Source organism: Hippocampus zosterae, chromosome 9, assembly GCF_025434085.1.
Source record: "Hippocampus zosterae strain Florida chromosome 9, ASM2543408v3, whole genome shotgun sequence".
In the NCBI taxonomy this organism is placed as follows: Eukaryota; Metazoa; Chordata; class Actinopteri; order Syngnathiformes; family Syngnathidae; genus Hippocampus; species Hippocampus zosterae.
The window spans coordinates 6,930,284-6,954,577 of NC_067459.1; the positions used below are offsets into that span (position 1 = coordinate 6,930,284).

Below are 24,294 nucleotides of genomic sequence, written 5' to 3' on the forward strand. Positions count from 1 at the left end.
CAGAATTGTTCTTGTTTTTTTATGTTGACTAATCCACCAACTATTATGCATGTTGCTTGAAAATAAAATAGACTGCTTTCAACGCAAATAAATTTATTTGCCTAAGCATTTCAAAATAATACATTCATACATACATACATACAAGTGCTGTAATTGCAAAACCAGATGTTGTGAAACCGTCACACTTTTGCTCAAGGTTATCATACCATCAGAATTTGATGCCAGGCCATGTCTATCAATAACATGACAAAAACATAAAACAGAAATAAGGTATATCCCACTCACGGGAGTTACAATATACAAATTGTATTTAGACATGTTTTGCGATTCTTAGTTGACTTCAGCAAATTATGTTCTGGCCATCCAATCAGAGGATGGAAAAATCATGACATGATTGTGACTCTCAGGCGATTTGAAGTCTGAATTGTTTAAAAAAAAAAACAGTCCATTTGCTAATTTACTTGAAGTGATATTGGCCAACAGTTCTGATTCTGAAAGGCGTGTGCGTAGGCTAAAAGCTGATTACAAAAATAAATAAATAAATAAAAATCAACATACACCAACTCCAAGTAGTGCAGCCAAAAGCAACACTACGAAATGATTAGACTATCGAGAATAAATTCATAACATTTCATGAAACACAGTCGACGTTAGGTGTTTTCTGATGATGTTTTTTCCCCCCCAAATGCCCACGACATTGATACTTCCATCCACACACTTTTCGCACTAATGGACAAGTTTGTCAATTTTGCCTCACTGGTTACCCTTAGATCCAGTCATGTCCCTTAATGACCTAATGACAGTCGGTGTTGTCAGGCCCGTGTCCAACACAAGGGACTGACGTGTGATTTGATTGATTTGATGAAGGACAAAACAACAGCTGCTTGATTTAGTGATGCCAATTAACGCCAATGCGGTAAAGTTATTTGTCATTTTGGCAGAAGCAGGCACCGTAGTGGACGATATCAGCCGCCGACTGTCATAAACCACACTGAATGAACACTTACCTTGGAGCCCAATAACCAGCCCAATGTGGTACATTAGTTTCGATTGTACCTTGTGGGGTATAAAATGACTCCTCCTCCTAAAAGTGTGTGATGGAGTAACTGGCCTAAATGTATTAAACTGCAGAAGAAATTCCCTTCGCAGTTGGAGGTTGCACTATGTAGTTTGCAATGTGAACAGCGAATCACCAGATTTCACCGCTTGCAATAGTGCAGAGATCATTTACGGCTTGACTGAGGTTCGTGCTGTTGCGTTTGTGTGAATCTATTTTTAGTGGTGACCAATTCCCCTTTGTGTCATGCCAACACACCCTTGTCATTAAGCCATTTCGAGCCTTAAAATGCATCCGTTTCAAAAACAGCTGTCATCAATAAACTGCCAGAAGGTCAATGTAACACAATATCAATTAATCGAGTCCTACGGTGTCTGTAATGTGATAATATGTCGCCAGAAAAAAAAATTGTGGTAGTTGCAGTTGCTTCTGTGTCCACATATGGTCACCACCGATCTACTATTTTATGTATACTTCCACCGGAATGACTTTCGTAGATTCACCCTAAGTTCAATGGGTTCCTTGCCAAATACTATGTTGATATAACTTATTAACATTTTTTAAACCTTTTACACCAACTGAGTAAGCTATTGGTAATTTTCTCCGGGTACTCCGGTTTCCTCCCACATTCCAAAAACATGCATGACAGGCTGATTGAACACTACAAATTGTCCCTAGGTGTGAGTGTTAGTGCAGATGGTTATTCGTCTGTGTGGGCCCTGCGATTGTCTAGCAACCAGTTCAGGTTGCCCCCTGCCCTCTGCTCGAAGACAGCTGGGATAGGCTCCGGCATGCCCCGCAACCCTTGTAAGGATAAAGCGGATCAGCAAATGGATGGATAGATAAACCTCTTGATTTACACAGCATTCCTGGAAAAAAACATATGCGATATATAGCAAGGCAAGGCATTTTTTTCTGCCTCACCTACCCCAACCTTTTTTGCTCAAAGATCTATTATCAACTTACATTGTACGAATACCCACTTACTTGATAGAATTTTCAGTAGCCCTACTCTGCATTATTTTGTACTTGTTGTTCTATGAGTATGACCGCACTTCATGACTTTCTATAATTCATGTTTAAAATGTAGTTTTTGTTATTGTGGCTTGTATGTTGTATGACTAGAGTGTCTTCAACTAAAATATTCCTTGTATGTTCTGACATACTTAGACAATAAATATGATTGTAACTTTCATTCTGGTTTTGATGAAGTAGGGAAACAAAAGACACTGAACCCCTGTTTATCACAGGTACTATACATTCCAAACACTTCCACAATACCGACAGAGCATGTAAATGAAGATGAAGATTCCTTTTTTTTTAATTTTTTTATACAGTTTCAACGGTCAGTTTCAGTCAATGTGCTTTAATCACACAAAGGAGAATTCAACTCTGCTATAAATAACCAAAATAATATGGCTTTCCTTTGTTTTGGTCTAAAGAAGCACAAGAACATTAGGTAGGTGTTGAAATTTAATGAACATATCTTTTACAAAACATTTCATGAAGCACCTTAGATTTCCTGAGACAAATGTGCAACTTACTTTTATCATTCACATACTGTATATGCATTGCCACTGATCCCACATGTTGTACAAATGCACAGAATTTAAAAGTAATTGGAATTGAAAAATATAGTAATACACTTTAAGATTAAACGAGATTTATGAAGGAATTTTAAAACCATTTAAACATGTTCATATAAAATCTAAATTTAATCCCTGGCTACAACTTACAAACTAAGGAGAGTGCTGTTAAATGTGTAAGGAATAATATAGTCATGTGTCCTTAATAGCATCTGCCCTGTTGGGTCTGTCTCAGTGACAGACTGAGGCTGCTGTTGTCTTCTTCTCTGATCAAAACAGTGTGTCCCCTAGCGGGTACTCCATGAATGGCACCTTATTAAAAATATTAATTCAGTTTTATGCATTTTTTCACTTTTAAATGATCCTGCGGGCCTGATCGAACCTCCTTGGGGGCCTGTTCTGGCCCGTGGGCCGTACGTTTGACACAACTGTTCTAAACCCTCGAACAACTGCAACTTTAAGATGCATCGAGCAGCAACAAAAACAAACAGCATGCAACAATACATACAGACTTATGTCTTTTCTCTCTACTCCGTTCTCTTATGCTGCATTTCTTTCAGTGGACCTCATTGCCAGCCTGCATATTGCGGCACAGTATGCTACCACCCTGAAAATGCAACTCTGAATAAAAATATGTATTAAAGCAAAGCAACTGTCCGGTGTTTAGTGCAAAAGAAACCAGTAACCCAGAAACTGGCACAATCTGTTGACAGTTTTCTCATATTTTAGTCAGCAAAATGTAAGATTTTAAATGATTCCCTGACACCCAAAAATTGTTATAAAGCTCGCAGAAAACATGTGTCATGACTTATTCAGTGTCCACTAATGTTGCTGTGCATGATTCAGCGCTGCAGCACCTTAATTGCACATTTTAATATTTAGTCTGCATTCCGCCATAGCTCGCAAATGCAGACCAGCTCAGCACGCTAAAATCTCATCGGCGCATGACTAACGTGATGCGAGGACTCGTGCATGAGTATGAAATGCCGTCAGGGACATAATGGAGGATTACCTCTCACACACACCAATGAAACACCCATATGCACTACTGAAGCACTTTCATACACACTACTAAACCGCTGTCACGGGTGAGAGCATTTCAGTCATGTGAGATGATTTCAGTGGTGTATGAAAGTGTTTCAGTTGTGACTGTTTCAGTAAGTGTGAGAGTGTTTCGGTTGTAAACCTGAGAGGTAATCCTTGTATCCCTGGTGGTCCCTGATACTCATGCATGACACACACTCACACACTTCTGAAATGTTCTCACACTTTACTGAAATGCTCTCATGCACAGTAGCATTTCATTTTTGTGTGTGAGGTCATTTCAGCTGTGCTGAAAGTGTTTCTCTAGTGCAGTGATCCTCAACCAGCGTACCGTGAGAGATCATCAGGTGTGCCGCAGGATGTTATCCAATGTCAATTATTCAAACAAAAAATATTTACAAATTATAAAACATGTTTTGGATCATTTTCTATGCCAACCACATTTAGTAATGGGCAAATTAATGAAATGTTTTTTGACCTAATGACAGCACTTCTACAGTATATATACTTTATTGTTTTGCTCAGGGGTTCCACCTTGATTTTTTTTTCACATGAAATATGTGCTTTAGCTCAATAAAAGTTGGGAAACACACTGCTCTAGTGAAAGTGAGAGTGTATCAGTTGTGCGTATGAGAGTGTTTGTGAGAGCTATGTCTGAATTAAGTGATTCAAATGCTCTCTCACTTAGAAATGAAACACTTTCCCACACACGACTGTCATGCTCGCATGTCATATTGAAAAATGCAATGATGAGATACTGAAATAGATGTTCTATGAGTGACTATGAGTGTTTCAGTAGTATGTGTGAGGGCGTTTTTGCTATGTGTGTGAGAGAAGACAAATTTCCATTGTGTGTGTGAAAGCATTTCAGGGGTGCCCATGCAAGCGTTTCTGTAGTATGTGTGAGAGGTAACCCTGAATTGTGTCCCTTGCAGTTCCCTCTATCTCTTCCTGTTGGGTCACCTCTCTGTTTTTTCTTCTACTTTTTCCACCTTCTTTTCGAAGACGAAGGTCATGGTAGCTCACGAAGCAGAGCGAGTAAGTAGTTGCGAAGAAAGATGGAGTGTTTGAATCTCCGGTGGGAACGGGTCGATATGACCTCAGCTGGCGCCCGTACGACATCGGCGCACAATAATGGCATTCCCCGCTGAGGGCTGGAGCATGCTTCAAAAGTTCAGGATACTTGAAAAGCACTCTTGAAGGTTAGGTAAATTTAGCCAAGTAAATGTGATGTTAAAAAAAAAACTGGCAAGCGTTTTTGCACTTGAATTGCAGCTTGTCATGCGCACAGCAAATCGCACATTACTTGGGCAAAATGACTCTTATTTGTCAATAAAGCCTGATTTGAGTTCTTCATTTGCGGCAGCACGGTAGCCAACTGGTGAGCACGTTGGATTCACACTGCAGAGGTGTAGGGTTCGATTTCCGCTCCGTTCTTCCTGTGTGTCGTTATTATGGGCTCTCTGTGTCTGCGTGGGTTTCCTTCAGGTACTCGGTTATCTTCCCACATTCCAAAAATGTGGATGGCAGGTTAATCGAACACTGAAAATCAGTGGTTCTTAACCTTAGAGGTATTGAACCCAACCAGTTAATATGCACATTCACCGAACCCTTCATCAGTGGAAAAGAAATATATATTTTTTTTACAAATTCAAGATCTAAAAAGAAATGCATTTATTAAAAACAGAAATAAGTAAATACAACTTCACAATATAAGTATACTTTTTCTTTTTAATTGTACGACGTACTATCACAACAGGCACACATTGATGACTGAGCGAACTAAATTTGCCGCAGCACTGATTGGACAAGCAATGTCATGTAATCATTTGTAGCCAGCGATTGCCGAGCGGGCGTGTCATAATTAATTGACATGTTGAGTCGCATGTGTCTTACCTTCCATGGCAGAGGCTCCGTCGAACCCCTGCGACTGATTTACCAAACCCCTAGGATTCGATCGAACCCGGGTTAAGAACCACTGCTCTAAATTGTCTCTAGCTGTGATTGTGAGCGCAGATTGGTCACAGTCTTTTTGTGCCCTGCCTTTGTCTGGCAACAAGCTCAGGGTCCAGCACGCCCGCGACCCTTGTGTGGATAAGCGGATTAGAAAGTGGATGGATGGATGGATGGATGCTTCAATTTGCATAGTTTTTCACGGCACAATCAAATCCAAGAACCTTGATGCTGCAGTTGTTTGCCCCCCATTCCGCCTCCTTCAAGCATTTCTCTTGATGGCTTCGAGCAGGTTTTGCACTTTATTATGATGGTTGCTTAATTTTCCGGAACAGAATCCCACAAATGTAGATGAGGAGAAGATTTGACCGAAATGTTTATTAAGGAAAGACACAGGATTGACAAAGCCAGGGAAAAAAATGAGACAAACCAAAAGCACTTAAAATGCAAGGACAAGTATAAACGCAAAATCACTTGTCTCAAAAGGACAAGGAATATCCAATTACATGTACAACAACACAGAGAATAACAAAATGACTACTTACTAGAGTGAATATAGAACTTGAACCACAGAACTATGAGGCAATATCATGAAAGTTTAGAAAAATCAAACACTTGGTACGAAAGTCCGTGAGCAAGGCTGAATAATCCGACGTTGAGCTGTCAGCGTGGCAGTCCTGAAAGCCAGGTGATGATTGCGCTGAACAGGTGTAGCGCTGGAGGGAACGTCCTCGGATCCCGCCTGCACTGAATTACAAAGCAACAGAACCATGACATTGTTCAAGGATCTCCTTTCATTTCAACGTGCTGTCTGCAAACTTTGTGTTGAAACCAGAAGTGTTGCAATCAACATAGTCATTCCTTACCAAATATTGAAGGCTACCAACATTTATGATTGTGGTGTAAAAACCTGGCCTACTTCCCAAACATTTATTGAATGTTGTTAAAAGCAAAGATGATGTAACAAAGTGGCAAACATGATCCTTTCCCAGCTTTTTTTGGAACATGTTGCACCTATAAAATTCAAAGTTCAGGATTATTTGCTACAAACAACGTTTATCGGTTTGAACAATAAGATATCTTGTCCATGACTAACTATGACAGTATCCGCGGTTGACTTTACCGTTCGAAGAATGCCCTTTCCAAAATTTAACTAAACACATTTTTGGAGCGCTGCTTTTATTTTGTGCTGTAAGGACTAATCCAATAACAGGCGCTTGTTAGGAGACAAGACAGCATTATGTTGCTTCTTAAGAAAATAAGAAAGCCTTCTGACGCCCCAGTGAGTCAGCAGTATGTGCACGGAATGGCGCTGGCACAAAATGAATGAGGATGCATTCATTAAACGTAACGGGCTGCAGGAGAATGCGAGAAAAGTCCAGCGCGGAATGCTAAATGAGTTTTGGAAGTGCTGTTAATGTTCATAGCAGGATCTTATGAGAGTGTATATGGGTGTAACTCTTTTTGTTATTCTGGCGCAGTCAGAGACTATTAATTGGGCAAAACACTATATGGGGAAGTAAGTAATGAATTTCGTGGTCTGTTTGGATCTTAAAGGGGAGATGAAAATTGACCATTTTATGTCTTGTATGCAAATAGCTGAATGTCTGGAGTTTCTGCCCTCCTATGAAGTGTGAAACTACACAATTCGATGATTGCCAGATGAAGTGCTGCCTCCACAAGGGAAAATACAATCCATGGTTTTGCCATTTATAGTGTTGGCTTTCATCTTCACACTTTAAGTTGCCTTTCTGCATGTAAGAGCTGCCTGCCTTGTCGTAGTTTGCTGCCTCCGCCCCTGCTCTCGTCATGGTAACTACTGCTGTAGTCAACATTGGCTCCTTAATTGAATCTGAAATAATTGTCACAAGGCAATATAAAAGCAAGCGTTAATTGGATCATATCATGTAATTGATAATACTTACTCGCTTTTTCAGAAAATGGGGGTGAGCCGTACTGAATTGTGACACAATGGTTCGGCTAATTTACATTTTCAGTTCGTACACCCATGACATGGCAGCTATGGTGGTTCAAAATCTGCCATTTTCAATCGATAGCACGGAAGCACTGTCATGGTAAAGCTAAAAGATAAGCTGAGCTGCAGTGTGAGCACACACTAGCGGCAGCTTCTGATCACGGGTAATATAGTTATTAAAAATAACATAGTTCATGCTCATTTCAAATTCATAACTGAGTTAATTTACTTAATTAACTGATCAACTCACCCTTTATTTAACAAAACTAAGGCGGAAGCCCCTGTGCCTCAAGCACATTGACATATTTTAGTAAGACTGGTACCGCAATCACCTGAAAAACAATTGACAACAGAGACAAATGTCACCGTCAACGGAAATTCAACAGTGACTGGACAATCACCAAAGACAGATAAATGTAGTCATTCAAAACCTCATAAATATCAATTTTTATTTTAACAATATTTTATTGAAATCTGAACAATGAATCAATTAACTATCCATCCATTCATTTTCTAATCCGCTGATCCTCACGAGGGTCGCGAGCATGCTGGAGCCTATCCCAGCTGTCTTCGGGCAGTAGGCAGGGTACACCCCAAACTGGTTACCAGCCAATTGCCGATCAATTAATTTGGTTATTGGTTATAATATAACTAATGGAAAAATCAACTAACCACTGACATTCGCAGCACCTTGCTTATCCAATGGGAATTACAGTGTTCCCTCACTACTTCTTCAGTTATTACAAATTCACTCTATCGTGACCATAACTTAATGCATCACAGTTTTCTTTCTATTTTTCTTCCTTCTCGGTCAGACCAGTCAAGATTTTTTTTTTAAGGAGAAATTATTTTTAAATTTGGTTTGTTACAAAACCGATACCGTGATTGTAAGGGTTGCCTCTCGAAATTCACTTTGAGTCCCGTGCACTGCTCTGCGAGTGTGTAGATCCAGAGAGGCAGAGCAAACTCCCCTTTCATTAATTTCCAATCGCAGCCTATGTTCTAAACCAATCAGGAGCTCGTGCTTGAACTGTTTCCACCTGGACTGCCTGATGCATCGTGTCCCCAGGTGTAACGCCTAGGGGCGCGTTCCGGAGCTCGGTTTTTGGTGCACTGTGAATAACTAAAAAGCACATTTCGACACCGCTGTTGAGTTTCTGGAATGGTTGGAGTGAAGCTGTGCACACTCTGAGAATTTTTCCAACCGCTCCGTAAACTTCATCACCCCTAAAAGTGCCGTTCCCTCATTTTGGGTGTATTCAGACATATGTTCCTAGTGTATTGCCTCACTTGAACCATTTAGAGTCACAGAACATTGTACAAATGTCCTGCTCAGTTATTCCAAGGGCCCCCAAAACTGAGCGTAATGCAGACAGTAGGAGCCAATAGAAAACAGCTCGGTTCAAAAATTGTGAGAGGAGGATGCTCTGCCTGCGACAGCAAACGAGGACGGCGAAACATCCGCAATTAACTATTGTGAAAGTTGTAATTAAATTCTATCCTAAAACACCTGACCTTAACCCTTTCATGCACCCTGTAACCTGATAACATGATAAGGTGTCCACGGTAGTAACCTGTATCCCTGAAAGGTTAACTAGAATCCCACTTCCCAATGTAGCCAACAATTGCAATCCTGGTGGATTAATATGCCTTTTAAACCCTTGTTAATCTTGCTGTGCAACCTCTGTTTTGTCTAAATCAGGGGTGTCCATACATTTTTGTTTGAGGACAGCATATAGAAAAATGGAAGGGTAAAAGGGCCACTTTAAAATTCTTCAACTTTTTGAAACACACTAAAGGCAGTCAAGTTAGCAATAATATAGTTTGTATTGTCTACTTAATCTCATCAGTTTTCTGTTAAAGGTGTGAAAGCAAATAGTTTAGGAGTTTTTGGGGTGGCCAACAGCCGTCTCGATCACAGACTAGATCCAGCTCTGTACTAAACAGACGCCGAATACCTTCTCACAATTCAGACCCAGAAAAAGAACAAACTGTAGTAAAGTGACCATTTCTCAAACAGTTACTTGAGGATCATTAATGTGATGTCTTCATAAATCAGCAATAGAGGACAAAGTGAATGAAATGCCTCTAAAATTGAATTACGTTTTTCACTACAGTGTTTTGAAGATAAATTGTGTTATTCTTTTAATCATAAATGGTTTATGTGTAGCTTCAAATATATAGAAAAGTTATGGTTACACAATACACAAATTACATATACACAAATTATTTGTCATTATGGCACCTTTTTTTCTGACACCCTCCCTTTCCATTTTGCCCACCTTCACCTTTCTTAACTAACTCTTGTGGTCATTGTCAAATGTCACGTTTATTTTTTGTTTTGTTTTGCTTTTTGTTTTTTTTTGTCATGTCGTGGGCCGCTGAATAATGGATGGTGGGCCACAAATTGCCCCCGGGCCATGGTTTGGACATCATTCTCCGAAATTCATTCACCATCGAAAGTAAGGGAACACTGTATGGGGGTTCCTTTCAACTGCAGCATATTTGAGCAAAGCAGGGTGTAAATGGTGTCCAATTTGCGCATGCAATTTGTGCAAACAACGGCTGTGGCGTGACTATTAATGATGTAGAAAAAGAGAGAGAGAGAGAGAGAGAGAGAGAGAGAGAGAGAGAGCGAGAGCAGCCTGGCGAAGGGACTTGTTGCCAGGCGTCAAGGTGTTGTTGCCTCTTTCTGATTGGAAAAAAAAACCCTTTTTGGGCGGAAACACCTTTGTTACGAGTGTGCTCAGTGAACGTGCGGTGCACAAACACAGAATATCTCCTTTTTTCCCCCCGACATATATTATTGGGTTAATTTTAAAGGATCAAAAAGAGGTCCTAAATCTTTACAATTGCACACTTAAACTTGCTGCAAAAATACTGCCACTGGTCACTTTAAAATGCTGCAACGATTATCTGCACAGACTGCACAACTGTTATAGTATTGTATTCTACCACTGATCACTTTAGCTGTGCTTCATACTTTGCATCAGAGCTTTCATTGGGTGTTACTACCGCACAACAGTACCCTTCCATTACGAATGTCTTTCCATACTTATTTGTCATGTCCTTGTTTATCGTAGTTGCTTGTTATTGATTATACTAGTGTAGCCTGTATTACCGAAGACAAATTCCTTGTGTGCTCTACATACTTGGCCAATAAAGATGATTCTGATTCTGATTCTAATTGAGGTCAGTCGGTTCTCCCCCTTGCACGTGACATGAAACGTGGCACGTTCCACTTGCAGCATTGATCTCAATCACACCAGGTCTGAAAGCACAAGTTTGGTGGCGGCTCGAGTAATCAGTGTTGGAATGTGTGGTCACATTTGAGTGCTTAACCTCACCCATATGTATATAGCGAAAGCAGAGCAGCAATTCAATAGTGCAATTAGTGTGTCTGACAATCCTTGTAAACTAAATTTGGGCTTTTGCAGCTGATTGGCCCAAAGCACAGATCCAATTTGATTTGCAAAAAAAAAAAAAAAAATACATAAAAAAATAAAGGAAATCATCACCTCCTCGCTGCCCATCTTCAAAACCCTCCTCAAAACTCACTTGTATTCTTTGGCATTTGACTCAGCATGACTTAGTTTTTGGTTTTACTATTTGGTGCTTTCTACCGCCTTTATTACCGATTTGTCTTACTGTTTATTGTGCAAGTAAAATTGCTCCATGTACAGCACTTTGTATGCAGCGATGGCTGTTTGAAAGTGCTCTATAAATACTGTTGACTTGACTTGACTTGACTCTGTGTTTAAGTTTGGACATACCAAATCATCAGTCATAAGAAATATTCACACAAATCAAACAAAGACCAAAGGAGTACACTGAAGCCAAGGCTAATTCTGTCTACCCTTTCCGCATAATATCAAACGATCAGACTATCACGGTGTTGTGCCTACACTCACACACACACACACGCACAGTCACACACACACAGACACACACATACACGTATTGTACAAACATCATCAGCAAAAATCACAAAACATTTGAATATCTAAAATATCATTTTATAATTTACAAACATAATAAATAGTATTGGCCCAAGAATTGATCCATGAGGAACTCGATATAGTAGTTTCATTAATTATGATTTGACTACCTTTAACAGCACACATTGTTTTGTTTGTAAGAAAATCAAACCACGATAACACATTTCCTCTTGATTCCCTATCCTTCCAATTTACCTATGAATATAGTATAGGTTGATCAGTTGTATCAAATGCATTTTTTAAAGTCAGTGAAAACTTCAACTACATAATCTGTATTATCAATTGGATTTTGTGTTTGCCCTTCCACACCAATCACGCCATTGCAGTTGATCTATTTAATCTTAATCCATATTCCTTTTGGTTCAGCAGGTTATGGCTCACAATAAAATGATATAATCCAGTTGCAAAAAGTATTTGAATGTATTTTTGAGGACTAAGACAGAAATGAAAGTGGTCTATAATTAGAAAAAGTATCCTTATCGCTATTTTTGTATACTGGAATGACCTTGGCTATTTTCATTGCAATGGGGAAGATAGATAGATACCTGTTTGAAATGACTGATTGCAAATGTATGTGAGTGGTGTGGTTATACACTCTATATGTATTTCACTACTGTCATGTCAGTATTACAGCAATCAGAATTTTTTATTTTATTTTTTACAATTACACATATTGGTCAATTCACTCTACTGACTTTGTCCAGCAAAATGGTGTTTGGATTTGTAATGGGGCAGCCAAGTGGTTAGCGTGTCAATTTCACAGTGCAAAGGCCATGAGTTCGATACCGGCTCTGGCCTTCCTGTGTGGACTTTGCATGTTCTCCCCGGGCCTGCGTGGGTTTTCTCTTTGTACTCCGCTTTCCTCCCACATTCCAAAAACATGCATGGCAGGCTGATTGAACACTCTAAATTATCCCTAGGTGTGAGTGTAAGCGCGGATGGTTGTTCGTCTCTGTGTGCCCTACGATTGGGGGGCAACTGCTTCAGGGTGTCCCCAGCCTACTGCCTGAAGACAGCTGGGATAGGCTCCAGGAGCCCCACACACACTTGTGAGGATAAAGCGGATTGGAAAATGGATGGATGGATATCTGGTAATAATCCACCCAAGCTCTTGGAAGGATGGATGGATTGACAGACATACAGATGTTTATTTGTATATTTTATTCACGTATTTATTTGATTTCATTTGCTTTAAATTAATTTTGTATTGATTGTGTCATCTATTTAAATTACGGACTGCAATTGAAAGTTTTTGGGTGCATGTCTGTCTGTGTGCGTGGCCATATTTTGGTGCTACACTTGTCTGGGCACGGGTATGCTGATGGAAGCCCCAAGCTTGCCATTCAAAGACCAGACATATGGTATTATGTATATTGGAGGGGTTGGTGGTCATGCTCTGGGGCATTTCACTTGAGCGCTATGAAATCTGCCTAGCAACAAGTATGATGTGACGAGATAAACCATACTTGTCGTCAACGTCATTTTTCTTTATGAATTCCCTCGAAGCTCGATCGGGTGGGTCGAGCCAGGAGCTCCACAGTGCAGCTTTTTTGCCAAACTCCTGCAGATTCCTCCTCCTCATCCTCCTCATCCTCCCTCCACCACTGAGAGAGAGAGCGAGCAACAGCGATCGGGCCGAGCAACAGAGTGAGCGAGTGAGATAGTCACGCTTTACAAGGCAGCCACAGAAGAGACGTCAAGAGGAGGACCTAACGAGAGAGAGCGAGAGAGTGAGAGAAAGGGAGGAAAAAATCCTTCTCTCCGTTCTGCCGCCTCTCTTCGAGCATCCAGCGAAGAGGAGCGCGGAGGGAGAGACCAAAAAAAGCGGGTTGGCACATTTCCACGCCGCCTTGCCTGGCCATTTCTGCGGCAGAAGAGCTGCCCCACGGCCTCTCCATCACTGACCACAAGAAGAAGAAGAGCACCAGGAGAAGACAGAATCCTCGTCGGGATGCTTAACAACCTGACTGACACGGAGGAGGGGGACGGGGGAGCTCAAAATCAGGGTGAGTGATAGGATGTGTCACATACACACACAGACACACACAGACGCACACATGCACCCACACACACGTGCTCCAATCTGTCCATGCAAGGGGGATTATATAATGACATGACAAGTTTAGGTGGATGTTGCGCATAGTATGCTGGTTTCGAAGTGGTGAAAAAAAAAATGTATGCATGTGTGCGGCCCGCTTGCATCCTTCCTCTTACTGCAAAGATGCTGTGACAAGAATAGTAATGCGCTCGTCCCATATATATGACGCCAGGCACCAGTGTGAGGGGATTACACTGGGCACACACACAAATCATTTTCGCCGTGGTCATGCAGCAGTGTCGCCTGAGTGGGTGAGTAACGTGTGGCATGTGGGCCATATGTGGCATGTCGTGGGATTTCCTCTGGTCCGCTATGCAGTTATTTATAAAGCCCACAAATACGGTGTAATATATAAACCAACAGTGCCCCCAATTTAGTTTTTTGAGATATAAGTCATCACTCAGGTGATTTTTATTTTCTTTGTCTTGCACGCCAGAATTTGAGATGAGCTCTATATGATGGCACTGACCTCAAATCAACTCACAACAACAAGCAGAAGTTTGGCAGATAATGAGCAATTCTTGGAAAAAAAAGAGGCTTTTACCTGCCAATGCCATTCCCAGTTGAAGTTTACCATCATTAGTTAGTTTAGTTTGTTGTGCCTTATAAGTCTGCTTATCTTTTTATTAATAAATAATGCTCAACACTGTAGAGCGTCCAACAAATAGGATCAGCATTGTGGCATTATAAGCCTTAATGCAACGGATATTTGAGCACAAATCATGGCACAGCATGTGTAGACAGTTAACTCTCGCAGTATGCAGAGGCATACTGTCTCTTCTTTATCCTCTGTGAAGAATGATTACCGGTACAATTACTGTAGGCTACTGAGCCGCCAGCCGTCTTCTTCAGGTATGACCAGATGTGTGTCCAAGGGAAAAAATGTGGCAGAATTTCACTATATTTAGCTGTACAGTATATCAAATCATTTATTCCCTTTAAAATGAATCACAATGCCAAATTCTTACATATTTTAACAAGAAACATTGTATAACAACATACGAAAACAAAATAAAAGAGGATGTACACTGAGGAAAATGGTTTGACAAATGTTCTCAATTTTATTTTGTGAAGTGATTGCACGAAATAAAATCATCTGGATCTAGATACATTTTTGAAAGTAGACAATACATCTACTCCATAAATGTACCAGCATTCAGATAATTCTATTGTGTGGAGGCACAAAATAAAGTTGCCTGAATGCAACACACATTACCTGGTTTTATAACATGTAATTACTGTACTATTGTATTTGTGTGTTGGGTGTGTTCTTTGAAGGGGCGTGGCCTAGTTATCAACTGTCGGACCTGGATTGAGCAGCTGCATGTGAGCAGCTGGGCCTGAGTTGGGGCCTACAGCAACTCCTTATAAGTGTTCTCAATTTATTTTTGTGTCAGATTCAGTGTAAAAAACTCATATTATCTCAAACTAAATTTCATTTCACAAAAAAAAGGATCCTAGTCCTGTATTACTCCCTGGATGAATAAATAATTCATCTTCCACTACTACATTGCAGATTTCTGAAGCAAAACCTTGTGGCCACACCGATGTCACAGTCCACCCCGCCTCTTAAAGGCACATACTGAACCCACATACGATGTACGTCATACAGTATTTTATCTACATTTTATGTCCTTTTGTTATTACAATGTGTCTAAAAAAATGTGTTCCGTCTATTAATTGACAATGGCCCCTGATATGAAATACAAAGTAGATTGGCCACCACAGCTAGTGTAAATGGTCCCACAACATATGGCGCTCATGTGGACATCCGGTACAAACACACCAACAGACAGAGATACACACAATCGCAAACTGACCTTATTAACTAATCCCCTTGGCCACAGCTGTCAAATATCAGGACACCCTCCCACCCCCATAAAACCCACCTCATTCCATCCAGTCCATTCCAGTCGCGTGTCTATACAGGCCAACCTGTGTCATGATGTGCTGTCTGTCTTTGCACACACACACACACAGGTTTTTTTTAATAATCTGATTGATTCATTTAGAAGTTCCTTTGATCCAACTAAATTCTTGTGAGAACTATGCGCAAGGAACACACACACACACACACACACACACACACACATATACACACACACTCCCCCCCCCTGCCCTCACTCCTCCACCCACCCACTTTACATGAAAGCAAACGGGCTGTGACGTGTTTATTTTCTCTCTTAAATTTGAATTTGGGCTCTCAGTAATCTGGTGCGAAGACAGGTTTGCGGATGAGGGCGCCATCCGTTGTCTCTACCTGTGAGAGCCTAATGATAAAAATAGACCAGCTATGGAGCATGAATATTTAACTTCATGCAGGCATCTTTTTCTTTTTTTTCTTTTTCAATCGGGGTGGTGCTGAGGTGACGATGCTGCTCTTGCTTGATGACTTGGGTGGTGTGTGGCATGGCCTGATTATTTCGCGAGAGGCTATTGTTGCACATCGGGGCTTTTCGTTTGTAAGCAGTGCGTCTTTATCTGATGCAGGCTAATGCAAGGTAGATAACCTATGCAGAGAGAATGCCTCATATGCACCCCCACCCTTGCTGTGTCTTGCTATCTTTTAGCATCCTCATTGACTCTCTCTCTCTCTCTCTCTCTCTCTCTCTCTCTCTCTCTCTCACCCACACACACACATGCATTTCATTTTGAATTACAGCTCCCTCCACTTTTAGCTAGTCCCGCATGTACAGGTTTTACTAGCACACAGTTTAATTTCCTGGCTAAAATTAGTATTGGAGCCTCATTTGAAACCAGCATAATCAGCATTTACATTAAATTCATCTCAACATTGACAAGTTCAGCTCAACAGTAAAACGGGACCTATTGGCTCTTTAAAAAAAAAAAACCTGCTTTATATTTTCTCCGTAGCCATTCACTGAAAAGCTCGCCGACTCCTGTTTTTTCTACTGTTTCTCAACTCTGTCTGGACTTAGAACAAGGTACATTCAGGGGTTTTGGGGGGGGGGGTTCCAGAAGTGTTTTCCATACATATATGTACTGTAAACATGACTTTGCGGCTGCATTAGTGTAGGTTAGTGATAGATGTAAGATTAAGGCCATATGAATGGAACTCAACCATAAGACCACATTGTAACATGTCCATTTTCCATCCATCCATTTGATTCTTAATCCGCTTATCCTCACAACTGTCGCGAGCATGCTGGAGCCTATCCCAGCTGTCTTCGGGCAGTACCCTCTGAACTTGTTGCCAGCCACTCGCAGGGCACACATAAACGAACAAGCATTCGTGCTCACAATCACACCAAAGGGGAAATTTAGAGTGTTCCATCAACCTGCCAAGCATGTTTTTGGAACGTGGGAGGAAACCTGAGTGCCAGGAGAAAACACACACATGGGTAGAACATGCTAACTCCACACAGGAAGACCGAAGCCGGAATCGAACCCAGCACCTCTGCACAATGAGGCCAATATGCTAACCAGTCGCCCTACCATGCCACCTCGTATCCATTATATAATATTTAAAGGGGTTCATTTTCATTCTTCATCAGAAGTCCTCACAAGGCATCATTTGTCAGCATTGCTGACTGACAATTGGCTAATTTGCACTGGGCATTTATTTGCTTTTGTGAGAAATAACAGATTTAGAAAAAAATATATGTAATAACATATATTTAACATCACAGCAGCATGGGTTCTATTTAAAAATCCCACCGCATCGATTCTAAAATCACCCCAAATTTACAGTACATTGTTTTATACGAGTGTATTTTGTCAACTTTTTCCCCAACTTTGAACTCTGCAAAAGTTGCGAGAATGTCTCCATCCATCCCAATCGAGCAAAGAAACGACCTAGGGAAACGTGTTTTCACGAGTACATTGTGCACATTGACGGTTGTGGTGATGGGGGTTGGGGTTGAGCGCGGGGGTGGGTCTTTTCAACTCTGTCGGACAAGAGCTGTGGTGGTTTCTGTCGCTGTCCGCGGTTCTGAATGTTTTCATTTTACTCTGCTGTACGCGTGCCGCTTTCCGTGGTGCTGATTGATGGCGTTCATAACATGCTCGGGTGAAACAGCCTGAGGAGGTGGAGACGCCTTGTTTGTACGGATGAACTTTTCACATCACGGTTATTGTCACCGGAAGGATTGCGCTGATCTGCATGATCACAAGATTGAAATGTAAATATTATGTCAATATAAAATAAATGAGCACCTATTTGTGTATTCACCAAGTAAGGTGATTAAATTCAAGGAAGTATCGTTAAGTAATACGCCTCCATTTCTAGATGAAAGCTAAGTTCAGCCTGGGTTGTTAGTGGAAGTTACAGCAATATGTGTGCCCTCTCTCGACATCCAGTTTGCGCTCTTTTCGTGGCCGTGAATACAGTTGTAATCATGTTTTAGTCATAGCTGACTGCATAATACGGCAAAATGCTCCCCAGGCATACCCCCGCCCCGACAACTCCCCCCTGCCTCTCCTTCCTACCCCTTCTTGCTCTTCAGGAGACGGTTGTTGTGCACGCCGGCCGTCATTACTCTCTGGCTTTCTGCCCTGCGATTTATCTGTTGTGAATAAACAGAACATGCGGGGCAGGTGAACGACGAACAATGCAGTGGAAGTGAGAGAGTTGGCTACACAAAAGCACTTGTTACTTAGAAGGGTATAGTTACTCTATAGCGTGGACAAAAACGTGAGTTTTCACTTAAGAGCATTAAAGCCACACGGGTAGACGCACATAGTCCAGCAATATAGGACCGTTTCAATACGTAATTGCCACATCTGATGTGCTAATCGTATCGGCTGACCTGGAGTGTATGCTCTTTGCTCGTGTTTTTTATTTATTTATTTATTTTGAAAGGACTCTATATTTAGGGATGCACTTAAATCTCTTTTTCACCGTGGGGCGGTTATTATGTAAATGCCCCACTGTTACATAACAGTTGGGGCAGAATGACTCGCAGCATACACTTGGTTGTTTAATTTTACATTGAACTGGTGAGCAGACTTTTTAAGGACACTGATTATCACCGATTTGATTTTGACATTTTTCACATGTGGCCGTTAAACAAATGCCATTCCTCTTTATTTCCTCCTGAGCTCTTGAGTCAGTTTTGTAGCGAGAACATACAAACTCCACACAGGGAGGCTGGAGCTGGTGTGTGTGTGTAAATATATATATATATATATATATATATATATATATATATATATATATATATATATATATATATATATATATATATATATATATATATATATATATATATAGAGGTACCGGGTTCGATTCCAGCTCCGGCCTCCCTGTGTGGAGTTTGCATGTTCTCCCCGGCCTGCGTGGGTTTTCTCCGGGTGCTCCGGTTTCCTCCCACATTCCAAAGACATGCGTGGCAGGCTGATTGAACACTCTAAATTGTCCCTAGGTGTGAGTGTGAGTGCGAATGGTTGTTTCTGTGTGCCCTGCGATTGGCTGGCAACCGATTCAGGGTGTCCCCCGCCTACTGCCCGGAGACGGCTGGGATGGGCTCCAGCACCCCCCGCGACCCTAGTGAAGGATCAAGCGGCTCGGAAAATGAATGAATGAATGAATATATATATATATATATATATATATATATATATATATATATATATATATATATATATATATATATATATATATATATATTACAGCTGTTAGTTTAGTTTAGTTTATTGGCATTAATTTAAATGAATTTTTTTCTCGCGAGATTAACGCGACACACGTCACAAGCGCATGTTACGTTGCTCAATAAATACACCAGAAACAAAACCAACAAGCGCGCTGCAGAAGTCCACGCCCATGTCTGTTTTGGCAGCCACGGCAGCGCGAGACACCAAAAACGGATACTCAAAATAGTTCCAAACAAGTAACAATCGCGTCAGTGGCATACATCGTATTCGAAACGCTACCTGCACTTTATTCACCAGAGGCTCATCAACCTAGTATCTTATTTCTCTCCCGAAATAGTGTCTACTCACGCTTGGTGTACCTTAGCCTTCTCCGCTATGTACAATCGCTGTTCACAGTTTGTAATGGAGGCTCTCGCTGGCAATCCATAGTGGAGTCGTTCGATGCAATGCGAATGATTTCAGCTTGAGTCGAGCTGTGGACAATGTTGACAGGCTTGTATGCAGTAGCCATACATTTAGCTATGGCTTCAGCAAATTTGTTCATCGTCATCTCATCCATTTTCTTCGCTTTGAAATGATCCATAGCTGTCTGTCTGAGACGAGGGGGCGGAGTACCGGTACTCGTGTCAGCTGTGTGCTTGGCCTTTAAGTGGTATTTCAGACTCAATGTGCTGTGATGATAGCTCAGTTTACAACTGCAAAACATACAGGTAACTTTGGTCTTGTCAGTGGAACAATCTGGTAACTTTTTAAAAGTAAACTTTCCATTCATAAACTCTTAAAGTATCCATTTTCTGTGTCTCGTGCTGCCGTGGCTGGCAAAACAAACGTGCGTGGACCTATGCAGCGTGCTTGTTGTTTTGTTTCTGGTTTATTTATTGAGAAAAGTAACATCCGCTGTGACGTGTGCCGCGTTAATCTCGTGAGAAAAAATTTAATCCCGTTAAAATTCATTTAAATTAATGCCAATTAAAATGCGCTAAACTGACAGCTGTAATATATATGTGTGTGTGTGAGTGAGTGTGTGTGTATATATATATATATATATATATATATATATATATATATATATATATATATATATATATTTAAAAGAGCTGTCAGTCTAGCGGCGACATGCTTCCAAATGAAGAAAAACATTAAAAATAAAAACAACAGATGCACACACACAGGCTTTTTTTCCAGGAAATGTTTGTTGAACTCTTTATTTGTACCACTTTTGGTCATTTTTCCTTCGTGTATGATGATAGTGGATGTGTTTTTGACACATTGAAGTTTGTTTCAAGACCACTATGGTTAAAATCCCACAACCGCATGCAGCAAACCCAAAATTGGGTGGTGTCAATGTTTCTTGAGGTAATAAATTCCCACCAGATGGAAGGATGGATGAGGTCTTTATGGGAGGAAAGAGAGGCTAGGTGGAAGAGAGGCAAAGAGATGAATCATGCCCAAACAAGCCCAACACAGGGACCTTCATCTTCTCTCTCATTTATTTCATCATCAAAAGAGAGCGACATGGCTGTGTAAAACGAAAAAAAAACCCTCGCCTCTCTCGATAAATGAAAACAGCCTCTGAGGTTGTCACTGCATCGCCGACATGGTGTGAAACTGCGCCATTTAAGCAGCTATATTGCAATGGACTCAGTGGTGTTATTACATTGTGATGGATGAAGAAAAAGGGATTGCTTGCCACTAAAGCAAGTTGTGGTTTCATTGCGTTTGGATATCCAATGTGAATTTTTGCACTAAAGCCCAACCGATATTGGTTTTTTGAGGCCGATGCAGATCCGACATTCAGCAGAATAAAATTCAGATAACCGATTAATTGGGCGATTCAACAACTATATTTATTTTTTTTAATCAATGAAATTGCTTTAGAATAAAGATATACATTAGAGGCCGGACATTGTACTGTTCAAAAATACTTTGCCCTTTAGTGGTTAACTTTACAATAGAGAGACTGTACATATATACTGTATATATGATATACAGTATGGACATAGTATGTGTACATGTACATGTATATTGATACTACAATATCGCATCTCTTGACAGATGTGATCGGAGAAAGACCCTACGCGTGCTTTTTCGTCGAACTCAACATTCATACGGCCCAAAACTGGCTAGCAAGGAGGTTTGATCAGGCCCGCAGGACAAAATGCTTAAAAGACATGGAATGAATATTTTTTACAAGGTGCAATTCATGGCGTATCCACTTGGGGTCACACTGTTTTGATCAGAGTAAAAGACAACATTTTTATACTCAGAGAAGAAGACAACAGCAGCCTCTGTCACTGAGACAGACCCAACACAGCAGACATGATCCAGGACATGTGAATACTTTTTTCTTTATACATTAATAGCACTCTCTTTAGTTTGTAAGGTGTAGGCAGGGATTACATTTAGATTTTATATGCTAAGGAGCTTCATGAAATGTTTGGTGAAAGATCTGTTTATTAAATTTCAACATTTTCCTAATGTTCTTGTGCTTCTTTAGACCAAAACAAAGGAAAACTATTTAAAACGTATTATTTAGGTTCTTTATAGCAGAGTATGGTATCATTTTAATGGTCCGGTCCACTTTACATCTACTGAGGCCGCATGTGGCCCACAATGTGAAATGAGTTTGACACCCCTGCTCTCGACAATTGGACAGCGAAACCAAAAAATCCGCTGGGACAGGCCCTAACTCACATGGTGACCCATCATGAAGACAAACATTATGTAGCCTAATTGTGTACAATGTGCATGGAAGATTTTTCCTATTTGGTTCTGTTGTACATGGAGCTGGTGTACGCTGTCTTGTTGCCAGAGAGACGGCCTCACAAGTCCTTGACTGGTCTCTTAATTTCCACCCATGTTTGACGTAACCAAGTGAGGAGATAGAAGCGGAATGAAAAGCTGTGCATTGATTTGCTCTCACTCAGGCCAGCTACCTTTAGGCACTGATGTAACGGCTACGCGGCCATGGCATGCATGCCGAGTGCCTCATGGGTGCCGGGATCGCTCAGTGTTTTGTTTTGCGGGGTTTTCTATCAAGTTGTGGGGAAAAAAATCCAACAGTGCATTGCTTATCCTCATTGTGGGTGAGCTGGAGCATAGCCGAGCTGACTTTTGGTCAGAAAGAGAAGCAGGGTACACCCCGGGCTTGTTGCCAGTCAATCGCTGGGCACGTGCAGACCAACAAGCATTCCCATTCCCATGGACATTCAACAGAAAACAAGCAAACTAGAGCTTAGAACCCAGTTGCAGTCATATGTGCTAACCACTAGTACACTATGCTGCCTGTGTGGATAAATCATCTACATAGTCTGTGGTTGCCATCTCCGCTATGTCTTTAATTGCCAAGGTAACCAGCGGTTTCATAAAACATGTGCTTTCGCCCCTTTCATCTTGAGAGTGGTCGTTCGGTAAAATGCACTCATAGTCACGTGTCCGCAACCTGTGTGTAGGGTAAGCACTGTGACTCACAATCTTGACGTGCACATTAAGAACCGCCACTGAGGCATTTTTTGGACCCAACCACCAAAGGCTTTGGAATCATAATTTATAATATTATAATCATTCTGACAACTCATGGACTTTTTAGAGTTCCCAGTATACCAGGAAGTTCATCATAAAGTCATGCAGTAGCACCCAACGGCTGGCTTTTACCATTATGATGTCATGGGCCTTCAAATACAGGCTATCAAGGCATGATCTGCTTCCCCTGCACCGTTTCCAGAAGGCATGCACAACTACACTATGACCAAAAAAAAAATCCATCATCTCGCGAGATAGATAGATAGATAGATAGATAGATAGATAGATAGATAGATAGATAGATAGATAGATAGATAGATAGATAGATAGATAGATAGATAGATAGATAGATAGATAGATAGATAGATAGATAGATAGATAGATAGATAGATAGATAGATAGATAGATAGATAGATAGATAGATAGATAGATAGATAGATAGATAGATAGATAGATAGATAGATAGATAGATAGATAGATAGATAGATAGACACACACACACACACACATCTCTGTGCATCTATGTGTAACAAGTCCTCGATTCCTGATCCCTGCTTGCTTGAAGCGACAGATAAACGCAGAGACATTAAAGGTTTAGGGGCCATCATTACAAAAGGGGCACACAAATAGCCACACTGTAAATTGACCATTTCCAGTGGCCGGGCTATGAACGGCCTTGTGTTGGGAAAATAGTCATTTGGTTTTTTTTCCCCCTCATGCTGCTGGATATTTCAATAGCACCCGTTCAGACACGAAGGTGTCATTAGATAAATGTTCCGATCTATATCTTGATCTACCCATAGCCCGATTTGACGTATTTGAAGTAATGGACAAATGGAATCTCAGGTTTGTGATGTAATGAAATAAAATATTTTATGAATTTATATAAATAAAATTTTCACATATTTGCGGTTTATTTCATTATTCATATTTCGGACAACGTTCACACTGACTCCATTACTAAATGTATGCTTTTATTTCCTGACTCCATCCATCCATCCGTTTATACTCACTGGGGTCACGGGTGTGCCGGACCCTATCCGGGCTGGCTTTGGGCAGCAAGCGGGGGGGCACCCTGAAACGGTTGCCAGCCAACCACTAGCCGCGGCTGCTACATTGGTAGCATGATTCATTTTAACACAGTGTTACTGAAGCACTCAATGTTTTCAGTTTGCATGTTTTTTTTTTAAGTGTACAATCAATTAAGTATTGAAACAGTCTAGCAAAATTGTTGCTAATTTCGCTTTGCTTCGGAATCCTCCCAGTTGCCAGGAGTTACTCCCTGTGCTTCTGTTTGCCAGTCGTATGTGTAGTTGTTGACAAACCAGAGATGACCCACATGTGAGTGTACAGTAAATCATTGATACTTTGTCAACGAAGCCTTCTGTCTGATCGGTTGTCCTTAGTCTAGCACAGTGGTTTCTTTAAAAAAACAACAACAAAAAAAC

At 40.9% G+C, this 24,294-nt stretch overlaps 1 protein-coding gene across 4 annotated transcripts in view; it reads left to right on the top strand.

Moving 5' to 3' along the window:
- slc12a5a (solute carrier family 12 member 5a) overlaps positions 1-24,294 on the top strand; it is a 176,797-nt gene that overhangs the window by 56,464 nt on the left and 96,039 nt on the right. The window contains exon 1 of one of the 4 annotated variants that reach the window (XM_052075071.1): positions 162-165. The exons of 2 other annotated variants lie outside the window; for them this stretch is intronic. Coding sequence is in view for 1 of the 2 variants with exons in the window: in XM_052075070.1 (XP_051931030.1) it covers positions 13,565-13,619 (55 nt within the window). In the remaining variant the exon portion in view is untranslated. Of the gene's footprint in view, positions 1-161; positions 166-13,257; positions 13,620-24,294 lie in introns of those variants that run through there. One more of the 4 variants, XM_052075070.1, reaches the window with a different exon arrangement.